Source organism: Falco rusticolus, chromosome 3, assembly GCF_015220075.1.
Source record: "Falco rusticolus isolate bFalRus1 chromosome 3, bFalRus1.pri, whole genome shotgun sequence".
Taxonomy (NCBI): Eukaryota; Metazoa; Chordata; class Aves; order Falconiformes; family Falconidae; genus Falco; species Falco rusticolus.
Window position 1 is genome coordinate 69,102,648 of NC_051189.1, and position 12,902 is coordinate 69,115,549.

The 12,902-nt window shown below is 37.7% G+C and overlaps 1 protein-coding gene across 3 annotated transcripts in view; it reads right to left on the minus strand.

Moving 5' to 3' along the window:
- The window catches only part of LOC119144420 (myelin basic protein), a 120,147-nt gene that overhangs the window by 84,407 nt on the left and 22,838 nt on the right, over positions 1 to 12,902 (minus strand). For all 3 annotated transcript variants that reach the window (XM_037379806.1, XM_037379807.1, XM_037379805.1), the window contains exon 2: positions 7,485 to 7,559. In XM_037379806.1, coding sequence (XP_037235703.1) covers positions 7,485 to 7,535 — 51 coding nt within the window. In that variant the 5' untranslated portion in view covers positions 7,536 to 7,559. The remainder of the gene's footprint in view (positions 1 to 7,484; positions 7,560 to 12,902) is intronic.

A 12,902-nucleotide genomic window follows, 5' to 3' on the forward strand; every position in this document is an offset into this window, starting at 1 on the left:
GCACTGAAATATCAGATTGGTTTTAGGAGCAAACCTTATCTCAGCAATCAAAAATAAAGTCGTATTACTCTGCTTAAAAGTTTTTCAATTTCCTGTTGCAAAAAAGGTTTTTTTTCCCCTCTGGCAAATGCTACCAAAGTATTTCCATCAACTTAAAGCAGAGGGTATGAGGAAGTTAAGTAAAAAAAGAAAAACATTCCATGACATTTTAGCTCAAAGTGGAAAAATGAGCTCAAGTTAAATTCACTCAGTGTACAAATAACTGCAATTATGTAATAAATTAATCTTCAGCCCCTGAAGTGCAAAAAGAAACTACTGTTAAAGTGGTATGTCGTATGGGAAAGCCCTGATCATCTTCATACCGATGTCCGCTTCACACTTGCTGAGTTTATAAATGAGAGCTGGAATCAACTCACCTTAGCAACATGGAAGTCATCTTTTCTCACGGAAAAACATTTAGCATCAAAGCTGGGATTTTGTCTTCATACTGATGCATCATGTAAAACCGTGTCTTACAACCAGTTACACTGACCTAGCTGCACAGGCAGTTACGTTACCAGAAATACAGGTGTGTGAAACTGACAAGTAAAACACGGCTCCAGCGCTCTTCTTCCCAGCAGCGTCAAAGACCACAGAAGTAGCATTAGGGGAAAAGATGGGGACAAATTTCAAAATGCACTTTCACCAGGGTTTAATGCTTTGATAAGTGCTACAGGACAGATTTACTAGTCACTGTCTTAGATACTGGATATTCTGCTGTGGCTTGGCCCTGGGTACCCATAGGTAAAGTCTGGCAACCTAACAGGGAGAACACACTTCACTGCAACAGATTTTACAGATACAACTGCACTCTAAGGTAATATGTTACTGCAAATGTTTTTTTAGACTCTTCTCAAATATACCTAATGTTTGTTGCTTTGACATATCTCAACCGATTTCAGAGCAGGTGATAAAACATACTGTCGTATGCTGATCTGTGGCCAACAACAACAGTAAAAGCACAAAAAAGATTATATGAGGAAGGAAGATATTTCTCCCTTTCAGGGTGTCCATGTCACTTACTGCTTCCTCAAGATTAAAAATACAAACAACTTTGCCTTCATTTTTCCAGCATGAAGATGTTAAAGCATTGAACAACATGTTCTCAGGCTCCAGTAACTGACTCTTGTTAGAAAAAGTCATCTCAGCAACTAGAACAGTTCACAGGGAGTCCACCAAGGACGGCTAGTGCATCACATCCCCGTTCTTCCAACTCCTTGCTAATTTAAGTGGTACTGTCATTAAACTCATTTGACAGGACATTTATCCAGTTGTGTATCAAAGCTAACAAGAAGGGAAGTATAAGAAACTATACCACAACAGCATGGTATCTGAAGCACAAGACATTAGAAAGTACAGTGTACTTCCCTCTTCTAGTCAGTTCTACAGGCTGAGGGTGGGAGAACAAAGCCTAAGACCCTACCTCCTCCCCAGCCAAAACCACAGCAACTGCACCTCTTCCTTTTACACCCATGCAAGTTCAACCAGCTCAAGAACAAAATCAAGAAACACTAGAATTTAGCAGTTGTGTGCACAACAGAAAAACATGCTCTCAACTTACCTCATGTAACTGTTACCTACACATTTACTCACGGTTTTACCAAATTGCAGATCTAGTGACATACTACCAGGATTATACAATCCAGGTACCTCCTCAAACACTAGCAGCAGGCGCTGTGGCAGCGACTAGAGCTTGCTCCTTACTTGCATCTGCCTTACCTCACACCTTTAACTCTTCTACCAGTCGCCCTGCACAGCACAGCATTGTACCTTCACATACATGCAATGAAGGGAAACATGGAAGTGTAACAAGTACCAGCTCTGACTGAGGGTCAGTTTATCCTCCACACATACTTACAATGAGCTTACAATATTTTAGACATTAGGAAGATTAAACATTACAACTACAATTGACCGTATCAAAATCAGCATCTTAAGAGTATAATGAACAGTCAAGTATTTAAACACATGACTTGGATTTTGACACATAAATTGTTCCCTTTAACTTTGTAGTAGAGATACTAGCCTACTTAAACATCAGACATAGACTTCTAGTACCATACTGAACGATGGTCTTAAGGTTAATTTTTGAGAACAGACGTCATAGCTACTGCAGACTTGACATTCTCAGAGGTTTCAAACAGCACAGTCATTTCTGTATTGCTACGGTACCATCTCAGTAGCTGAAGCACAGTAGTCCCTGAAGGCTCCACTCAGGGTCACCCAGCACTACTATTAATACAGAATGACACTACATCCATCCCAACAAACAATCCAGTTAGACAGTATGAAGGTCAAGAAATTCAGTAGAAGGACAGAGCGAGCACCAAAGGATTTGCTCAAGGCCAAATCCAGGTCGATGCTGGAATTTGAAGAAAACAGACATCTATCAATTTGAACTGGTCCTGCTTAACCTGACTGCCCAGAACTTCCCTTCATGCCCTGGAAAAGGATTTGCCTCTTCCAAAAGCAGCACTTCCTCGCATCAGGTACCAGCTTAACCAGACATTGGCTGGTCACAAGAATGGTCTACAGTCCATAACCTGTAAAACTGGCTGGGGAAAATGCGCATCAAATCTCTCACAGAAAACACTGACGCTCTCAACATTTTAAAGTTTTTCTCTCTCTTTTCTTTGCCTTCAGAAAGATATTGACTTGAGAGAGAGTGTTTAAATCAATCTATAAAATTACAGAGAATACATCACTATAGCCCCCGTGATCTTTATTGCTTTACAAAAGGTAAGACTGAGAGAACACACAATTGTAGTAGAAAATAAGCAGTGCTATACAACTTTGCTAGGGGGAAAAGTGAAAAGGTTGCACTCTAACTTATGTTAATTAACTTATGGTAATAAGACTATTTATTCAAAGGTAATAAAATCAAATGCCACATTTGAATTTTCTTTGTTTGAGTTTTTTTACAGAAAAGTACACCCTAGACTTCAAAATCTACATAGTCCGTACGTCATGTATGTAGAAGTGTAAGTATTACAAATAAATCTCTATATTACAAAAATATCACTTCAGAGCAATCAATAAAGCAAATAAAATTACTTCATCTGTTGTTTTTTTCCTTTCTTGATACTTTATGATGCATACTGAGAGGAAGCACCTGGTAAAAACCGTATCTATGGCTCAGGTCTGTAATCAGTCTCAACCATGAGAGATAGGGCATCAGATAAGTTCAGTGTGAAAACCCTTTTGCTTCCAGATTGTTGAGCATCTATGAGGTGAACAATACCACTACCATCCTGTGCCAGGCCATATTCAGAATTTCAGCTCCTTCTTATCAGGGACAGCCAGAAAACTTTCTGCCAATGTTATCGGGGGAAGGCTGCACAGGGGGCACATTTCTGAACATTAGCAAGACAATTGGGGAAAAAAAATAGGAAAGAAAACAGAATCTCCTCAGAAGCAGCACAGAAACCAACTGAATTATTGATACGTGCTCATGGTAGCAATTTAGCTTGAACTAATTACGAGAACCAGTCATTAAAATTATCAAATCAACCACTGCAAAACACATTACAGGCTCTAGGTTCATACATAGGGCAATGAATGGCAAGATTTTTCATAAGTTTACTACACAGCAAGACTTTGCCAATGTTAACAGATAGCTTTTAGTTCAAACAAAAATATTGTTTCATTTAGTTAAAGAAAAAATAAAATTTAATTCAAACAAAACATTAAAAAACCCATTAGATTAATAAAAATTATATTACATCATTGTAGACAGAGTGCCTTATCATCACTACAACTGTTTTCAGTTTTGGCCTGTGAGAAAGCAATATAGTGTGGCAATTACATTTGCCAAAGTTGTTCAGAGTTAGATATCAGAGGTAGCAATTGGGTTCCTTGGTATTTATTTACAGGGTACCCCAAGTATATCAAGGACATCAAACAGGTTGATGACCCAATAATCTAACATGTTCTAGGTCTGTATGAGTTTCTCAAGCAAACAGTCCCTTGACATGCCAGGGCATTGGGTTTCGATGTTTTATTATAGGTCACAAGCTTGGTTTCTGGCTCCCCACAGTACTGAAGTGATGTGACATACATGGAAATCAGGCTCTACGGACTTGGTGCATTTGGTAGTTGCTGTGGAATAAATGGGACAATGCTGGAAACCTTCCTTCCAACCCCATCTTCCCAGTCAATGAAGTTAAGGGCCAGTTTTGACAGATACCAAGAAAGTTCAGAGATTTGGGGATGGCAGTGTATGTGCTGTGCAGAATTCTCTGAGGGAGACAAAGTGGAGAGTAGCAGAGAACTGTGCTGTTGTAATACTTACAGGCAGCTTTAGTCATTTCAAAAGAGCACATGGCATTTCATAGCTTAAGGATGCCAGACTAACGCAGATCAACTACAACCCCGAACAAAGACCAATTAAACGTCAGTTGTCTGTCTACTTCTCTACACTTAGCTCTCTGAGAATTTAAAGAAACTCTGGGCATGAAGGACAGCCCACTGTGGTTTTTTATTGTTCTTAGATGTATTTATGTAAATTTAAATGCAAGTATTAACACTAAGAACAAAGTTAAACAAAATGAATACTTACAAATTTACTAAAACTTTAAGCAGACTGAAAAGTCCGGTATAATCCAAAGTAAAAAAAAAGAAGATAAATTGCTGGGTTCATTGAATAGTTTTTATCTGTCTTACAAAACTAAAAAATGCAGATCCATTGAAGAGAAAGAAATCTGACAAATGAGACTGAGTATGTTATTGCTCTGAGAAGAACATGAGGGTTTTGTCACTACTTTCTGCATTATTTAGATCGAATAGACCAACTATTTTTCAAAGCATTCAATTAATTTCACAGTATCTCCTTATTTATTACATAATCACTGTAGCTTGGCATATTTATAAATCAAGAGAAGAGCAATACTTTGAAAGAAGTATTATAGAAGTATCACAGCATGGGAAGCCATCTTGTCTTTTGCAAATTTCCAGATTTGAAAGCATCTCGGTGTCATGTTAGACATCTGATGAAATAATTGCTTTCCAGATCTCCATTTCTAATTTCGTAATTCAAATACTGAAAGCTAAGCAAAGCTAGATGCCAACTCAAAAAACCCCACAAAAACAAAACAAAGTCAACAACACTACAACCGGTAGTAGTTGCAGTATACAGGACATGTATTGGACAACCAAGAATTAAGATTGCTACAGTTTAGCAACAGTTTCTCTAATGTCACTACATACAAAATAACCACTTGGAGAACTAGTCTATCCTTCAGGAGCCCATTGTTTGTGCAGCAAATTTGGCATCACAGGTTCAAAGAAGCTTCCTAAAATGATATTGTTCTTTGCCACTATAATTTTGGGAAAGGAAATAGTAAATACCCTTAAATTACAAGTAATGAATTTTAGAAAGACCCTCAATCAGATGTTAGCCTCTTTCATTCCAGTTCTATTGCTAAGAGCAAGGACCAGCAATGCAGCATTTCCACTATAGTCTGCAAACCTTCAGCAAAGCTGTCTCCCATACCACACACCAGAATGGTGGTGGGAAACCAGTTCTAATTTACAGCTATATTCAACAGCAAAAAGAAAAAAAGCATGACATATGGTTACTACTGCCAGTAATAATTTTAATGCTCCCTGTAAGAACTGAATCAAGATTGACTAATTTTGAGGAATACGTACTAGCACCTTAAATGTATATTTCCTCATTTTAAATCTGTCGCCTTATAATTACTATCTGACATGCACAAAAGGAGATTTTGATCAAGCATTGCCTATTTTAAAGTTTAGGGATTTGGTGTTTTGGTTTTTTGTCACTGTAGAAGGATAAGTAAGGGACAGAAGATATTACTACAGAAATAAATTCCCCTTTCAAAAGCATTTTAGGTAAATGAATGTTATTTTGATTGCAGAATCAAGTATTCTCCATGAACTGATTAGGAAAATGAAGGAATTATAAAAATTTGCAGCAATCCACTTCCTTGTAGACCTGTCTTGCACACTAAGTGTAAGACCTGCAGTCACCTGGCTCTTGCCCACCACTGCAGAACTCACACCTATTGCACAGGCTGCTACAGTTTGAAGAATCTTTTACATTTTGAGGAGGCCCAATATGTGCTCAATAGCTCGCTCACTTGCCACCCAGACGCATTAGACACATGTAATCCCACAGCAGGAGAAAAGTTAGGATACGTTTTTGTAACAAAGTTTTGTCCTTAAAGACCAAAGCAGGGGATACATGCAGAACAGCCCACCACCCTCTGCATGCCTGCTGTGTCACACCTGCAAGATCTCACACCCTTGGTCAGAAAGGATCAAAATATTTGGCTAAATACATGCATCTGTTTCATGCATTTGAGTTTGCTGGATCTGCACAACAAGAGTTTTCTAGAGGGGAAGTCCAGAAGACCACAGCTTGGGACTCATACTATTGTTTGTACTGAAACTGAAACTTTGGGGCACAAAACTGTTTTGCAAAATACTGCACAAACACAAGCCAAAAACATACGTAGCCAGCTGTCCTCTCTTCCTGCTGTTTTCTCCCTATTCCTTCCAGTGTGTTTATGTATTTTCCTAAAGGAGACAGCAAAGAACTAATAACTGCATGAATTCTAGTTCGTATACCTTTTAGGGATAGCTGCTTATCTGTCGCAGCAATGCACAACATCCACATTCCTCCAGATAAAGCACAGAACTATCTGTTTATATCATCTGTCCAATGCAAAGGGCAATAGCTTTATACAGTGTGGGCTCAGACTGTAAACTGTTATTTTTGGGTGGGGATGGGTGGAGGGAAGTTAGCAATTGCTAGCAACAAGAAGCATCTTGGGTTTTTTTATGTCTAAAGAGATGTCTTTTTTTAAGATACGTGTAAATGCTCTTCCGGTACAATGTAGAAAGAAAAATAAACAAGATATTATCACAAGGCAAACAGAAATCTATGTTATGTGCAAAATACACATAAAAAGTACATTTTGACAGTTCCATTATTTTTTTCTGGGAAAGACACTTTTAAAGCGGTATCTTCTCAAACTGACAATCTTTTACTTTAGAATTCTCTTATTTTATGTGTTTCTATATCGCTTCTTATGGATAAAGCCAATGACTGCCCAAATGGAAAGCTGTCAACACAGAGAACATTATTCAATTCACTGGCTCTTTAAAAATGTCTACAATACCATGCTTCTAGGGCTTTATTTAATTCATTTCCACCATGACTGAGAAGCTTTTTAACAGTTGTGGATCTGATACAGAAAAATATCACACCTCTCATTAAATCCAGCATAGCAAAATCCAGTTTGGCCACATCTCATAGAAACTTTTTTAAAAATGGTGGTCATTTTATAGTGACAACTACAGAACAGTAATGGTGAAAGTGATCTTGTAAACACACAAATGTACGACAAACATATATATATTTCATTTCATGACATACACATTTCTGAAGTGGCCTTGCCTCTTCAATTGTCTACAATTACCTTGGTTGACTTTTCAGCGCTATGTTCTCTTTTTCCTACATGGTTCCCCATGATGGATCACCAGAACTTCAAATTCTGAAAAGATAAAACCAAAAGAACATTTTGAAATCAACACATTTGTACTGAAATACAAATTCATTTTTCACCTGACACTGAATAAAGAGATTGTTCTCATACAATAAGCATTTTTACAGTCCAAGGTAAGACCTGTGAAAGATCCTAAAAAAAATAAAATATTTATCTGGTCTTATTTGCAAATCTAAGCAGTACCCAAAAGCTTTCCTTCTAAAAAAAACCAACCACTATAAGCAGAGGAGGTAGAATAAAGTGTTTATTGTGAAATTTGCACATAAACAAGACTAGATTAGAAATTAGGTAGGGGGTCTTCCGATATTATCTCCATAATAACAAAATGGTGTAATATGTATCAAATAATCTTAACTACAAATTTCCATAAAAGATCAAGTAAGTTCCTTCAGATTCACATTTGCCATTATATAAACAGCAATTACTGAAAAAAGCACCAAACTAAACTGCTAACAATTTGCTGTGGAGGTGAGAATGGATACGTTCTTTACAGCCCACACTGTCATGACAAGCACATAAGAAAGGAATGCCAACTCTTTGTATTTTCTGGCTCATCCTGTTGTATCTCAGCTTTAACAGAGCTTATGTAGGTTAAACCACAACACATATTTCAACTTTTAGAGTACCCTTGTGGTTTTGCTACATATTTCTTCCCATAGAAGCATGTGTTTGTATAGGATTTTATACGCAGCTGCTGCCTTCAGCCGATTTGAATGCAGTGCAGGGTAGCATTTAAAGTCCTGAAATCATAAAGTACATGCAAAAGAAGTTTCAAATGGACTTTTTCCTCTCAGAATTACGAATTGAACTTTCAGGAATAAAGTTCAGTTTCTGGTGCTAACAGTAACACTTCATTACTCTGCAATAAACAGAGGTATATACCATAAAACCTTAGCATAAGAAACCCTGGCACAATGCTGTTGCTATCAGAGGGCTAAGCTAGCTCAATTAAGCATAACTTTATGAAAAGGCTTGGGAGAAAAGACCTTTGCTATGATAGAAAATGCATGAAGTACAACAACAGGCTATCAACCAGTTACACTCAGAACATACAAATAGTTATAACCCCAGCGACACACGCTGATTTGTGTACCAAAGGACTCTACAGACAGAAACTTTGATTCCTCCTGACTTTCCACTACAGAAATGTGTACTTTATCAAAAGCAATCTTGTCCTCCATCTCTACTGCAACTTTTGGAGAGACCGATAGATTTATTTTGCCTACCTCAGTGATAAATTTTCAAATGAGACAGTGTCTGCAGTGCCCATCTGACCAGTCACTGAACTCCATTCACTCTAAAATCAAAGTGCCACATATCACCACATGCAATTAAATAACTCCTTATGAATATTGACATTGAAGCTTTCACAAAGAAAAAACTAAAAAACATCCAAACTCAGCAGATGTACTCAAGGCAAAGTTAATTGGCAAACTGGAAACACATTACTTTTTTTTTAAGCAGCCACTATCTACTGCATAGAAGACTGAAGGAAAAAAATCCATCCTTTCAAATTGTGAAACCAGCACAACCAATTCACATTTTTGTGAGTTTATGAAAATTTTCAAGGAAAAATGCAAATAAATTCATATACACTGGGTTTCAAAGCTGGACTACCTCAAACTGGCCTTTCCTCTACAAATTATGAGCAGCAGCTCACTTCTCATCACCTACTTTGCAACATAAAGAATAACAGAGTGGAATGCAGAAATTGTAGACATTTCTTACAGTGGAATACAGACATAATGTTCCAAGAATTACTCTGCTAGTCATTCATTGAAAGATTAGCTCTCAAATTTGACCTCTAATACACACACATTTAAGTAAACAAATTACGGAGCCAAGGTAAGACTTGCAAAATCAGAACTTAATCAGTGTCCTCCTGCCCGTGCCTCAAGTCTCCCTGCTGTCTTTGAAGTAATGCTCCAGGAACAACCACTGTACCCTTGAAACACTGATCACAGCAGAGTCCCACTCCTGCAATGCCAAGGTAGAAAAATATAACAGATGCAGATGAGCTATGATGTGAAACTAAGCCAGAAAAGTATTTAAAAATAGTTTGTTGGCCAAAGAAAAGAAAAGCAGTAAAAGCTTCCATGCTGCCACACCATAAATACCTGAAAATGGTAAGGCTAGTTTTCTGCTCAAAAGCCTGCACAAAGTAAGCAAACAAAACAAAAACCAAGCAAAAGGAGAAGTGTATTAAATAATCAACACACTCCTAATTCCCACGTGCATAATTCCTTCAGCTAGATGCTAAAAATTACACATGGAAGGGAATAAAAAAAGAAGAAAAAGGCTTGAAGAAATGGAAATGCACAATGCTATTCAAAGTATGAGTGTGGTTTGAGAGTTTTATGTTTCTCTACAGGAACAGACTTAAAAGCTGAAAACTAATCACATTGATTAAGCCTGTAAATCTGCAGTTCTGTTTTCGTTATTGTTTTGAATGTGTCAGAGGGACAGCACACGGCCTAAATTCACATGATCAACCCCTTCTTATTCTTCCCTCATGTCCAGAAACTAACACTAATACAACTAGCTTTTACTTCATCTTTTTCACGCATAAATGAACAGATGTTTAAACTCAAAGTTAGTTAGCTATAGGTACCAGCTATAAAATCCTTATGCAGCGATAAAGGTACTTTTTAGCCAAAAGGACAAAAACAACCAGCTGGGTAGCAACAGTATCCTAGAAGTCACAGAAGTCTTCATGCTACCTATTGAATGGAGAAAACTGCAAGTAATCCTTTGGGGGAAAAAGGCTTTAAAAAAATTTGAAATTAATTAGGAAAGGAAATGTATACTGCCAGCTGTTATGTAGATATCTGATTAGGAAGCAAAAACATACACACACACAAGTCTGTAAACATGAAAACAATTTACAGCAACAAAAAGATGTAATTTTTCACTGTAGCCTCATGCAGAAGTCTGCCTTACTTGGTTAAAAACAAAGCACATGGGTCATTTTCACTTCAGGATGCAAGTGCAAGTGCATCCTGAAGTGTTAAGATGAAGACTGATTCTGGTTCTTACTGTCTTGAGGAGACCCTGCTGCACAGTTTCTGTCTGCACGAATCTTTATGCAACAAGTTGAGTCACTGACTTCAACGGGATTACTCATTGCATGATCTTTGTAGGAACTTGCAGGCAACTATTCAAAAAATCTGGGCTGGAAAAAGATTTGTATTTTCTTTTTAGTCACCTTCATAACATACAGGTTATCAGACTAAGCAGCTCTTTATAAAGCGAAGAAGCAGCTTCCTGCACTTACTAACAAATGTCAGTCAAGTGATCAACATTCTTGTTGGCAGAGGAGCCTGTACATGCTTTACCACTGATAAACAGTCACAAGAAAAGTCACGAAGCTCCAAAACAATGCAAAACCAGAAGCACTGCCGAAATGCAGTAACCTTCTTTGAATCCAACGTGAATCACATCTAACAATGAGCTACCAAAATAGGCCTGAGCACAAGGTTGAGCTTATGACCACAACAGCATTTGCCTGAAACTTTCCTGGTGAAACTCTGCAAGTTTCCTAAATCCTGTGAGATTAAAGATTTTGCACACAAACTTGAGTCACAAAATGAAAGGGGATACTATGCAGGTCTGCAAGCAATCGGAGTACATCACCAGCTCCCCTATAAATCTCCACATCAAGCCAATGGGTTTCAGCATATTAAAGCCACCTGAGAAGCTCAGGAAACAACGGGTTATGCAAGCAAAGTGATTTAATAAGACTAAAAGTTGAAAACATTTCAGCTTTAAACTAGCAAGTTTTTTGAGTGAAGTGAGTGAATTACGGCAGGAAGCTGTGAAGTGCTGCTGCAGACACCACCAGCAGAGTCACCCAGTCACCTCAGCACTACGCCGCAACCACGTACCGAGCTGAACCAGCTCTGCTGCCAAGAACCAGGCACTTCCCATCAGTGACTGATAGAGAAATAACTCCAGCTATCTGGCTGCTTCAAGTAATTCCAAAATCACCACAGGGAACATCCCTTGGGAAATAAAGTGTCTCCTCCCATCAATTTCCCTTCTTACAGAGTCAGTCGAGACGGTAACCTGATGGAAGCCTAGACCAAGCTGCTTTCCTGCTTTCTTCGCAAACGGAAGCCTCGTTCCAACTAGCAACAACTACAGAAATGCCACTGCCTTACTCAAGGAGAGAAACTTCTCCTTGCTGTCTGCCAAACACAAGATAAACATAGAACCCAAACAAATATACAAAGGGATGCAAAACCTCAGTCCTACACATCACATACCTATAAAAATACACGTATGTTGTGATCATGTAACTTTTTCCTCTTCATCTGAACAGTTGATTAAAAATAGCCTTTTAGAAACATGTATCAGCATTTTTTTAGCCCATTCTAGTCTGCTGTTGAAATTAATTGGATATTTATAGCTAACAAAAGAGGTTCTAATCATCTTTGCATATATATACACTGTCCTACAGAGAAGTTTAAATTATAATTTTCACTAAAAGGCAGAGAAACACTTCTCTAAACTTTTTGAGCATACCAAGAAATGCAATGGTATCACTTCCTGCTGGTTACATTTTCTTACTCACTCATGGGAGCCTAAGAAAACTTCACTCCTTGTAATTGTCAGATTCTAAAGAGTGTCCTTCCCCTGTAATATCTCACAGAACATTATAACTTTTGTACATGCTAACTACAAATGACAAACTTCAGCCCAAGAGGAGCTGATTTACAGTGACAGCTCACCAACGGTAACTCAGGAGTTACAAAAGGCTGTAAGCCAATGCACCTGAAGCACCTTTATTGAAAACTAATGGTTATTTTGTACTAAAATACATAAACTACCCAATGTAAATCACAGGCTGCTGCACATGGATTGTTAGAGATGATCCTTGAAGAGTAATTTAGTTATGTAAAATAAGGGCTCAATCTTACCTCTTCCCACACACTTAATTATGACTCAACCAAACTACACATAATAATAAAGGTATGCAAGTGCTTACATATTTACAAGTATCAGAACATAATTATTACCTTGTCTAGGAATTCATATTCACCGCAGACTGATGCTGGATAATAGTGCAGAGCTACAATGCTAGATATGTTTAGCAAGTGCTCATAGCCTTACTCATGCATGGGAAGGATAACCATAGAATATAAAAGTATTTGAGGAATTTACTTAAAACTTCCTGCTACATTTACGACTACTATTATTCAAGTATTAAATTCTACTAATATAGTCAGATCTTATTAGACAAAATAAAAAGTGTAATCATTTCTAAGAAATGTGCAATTTCTCTCCAGTTTTAGTAGCTCTCTAATGTAGACCCTTAATTACAAACTTACC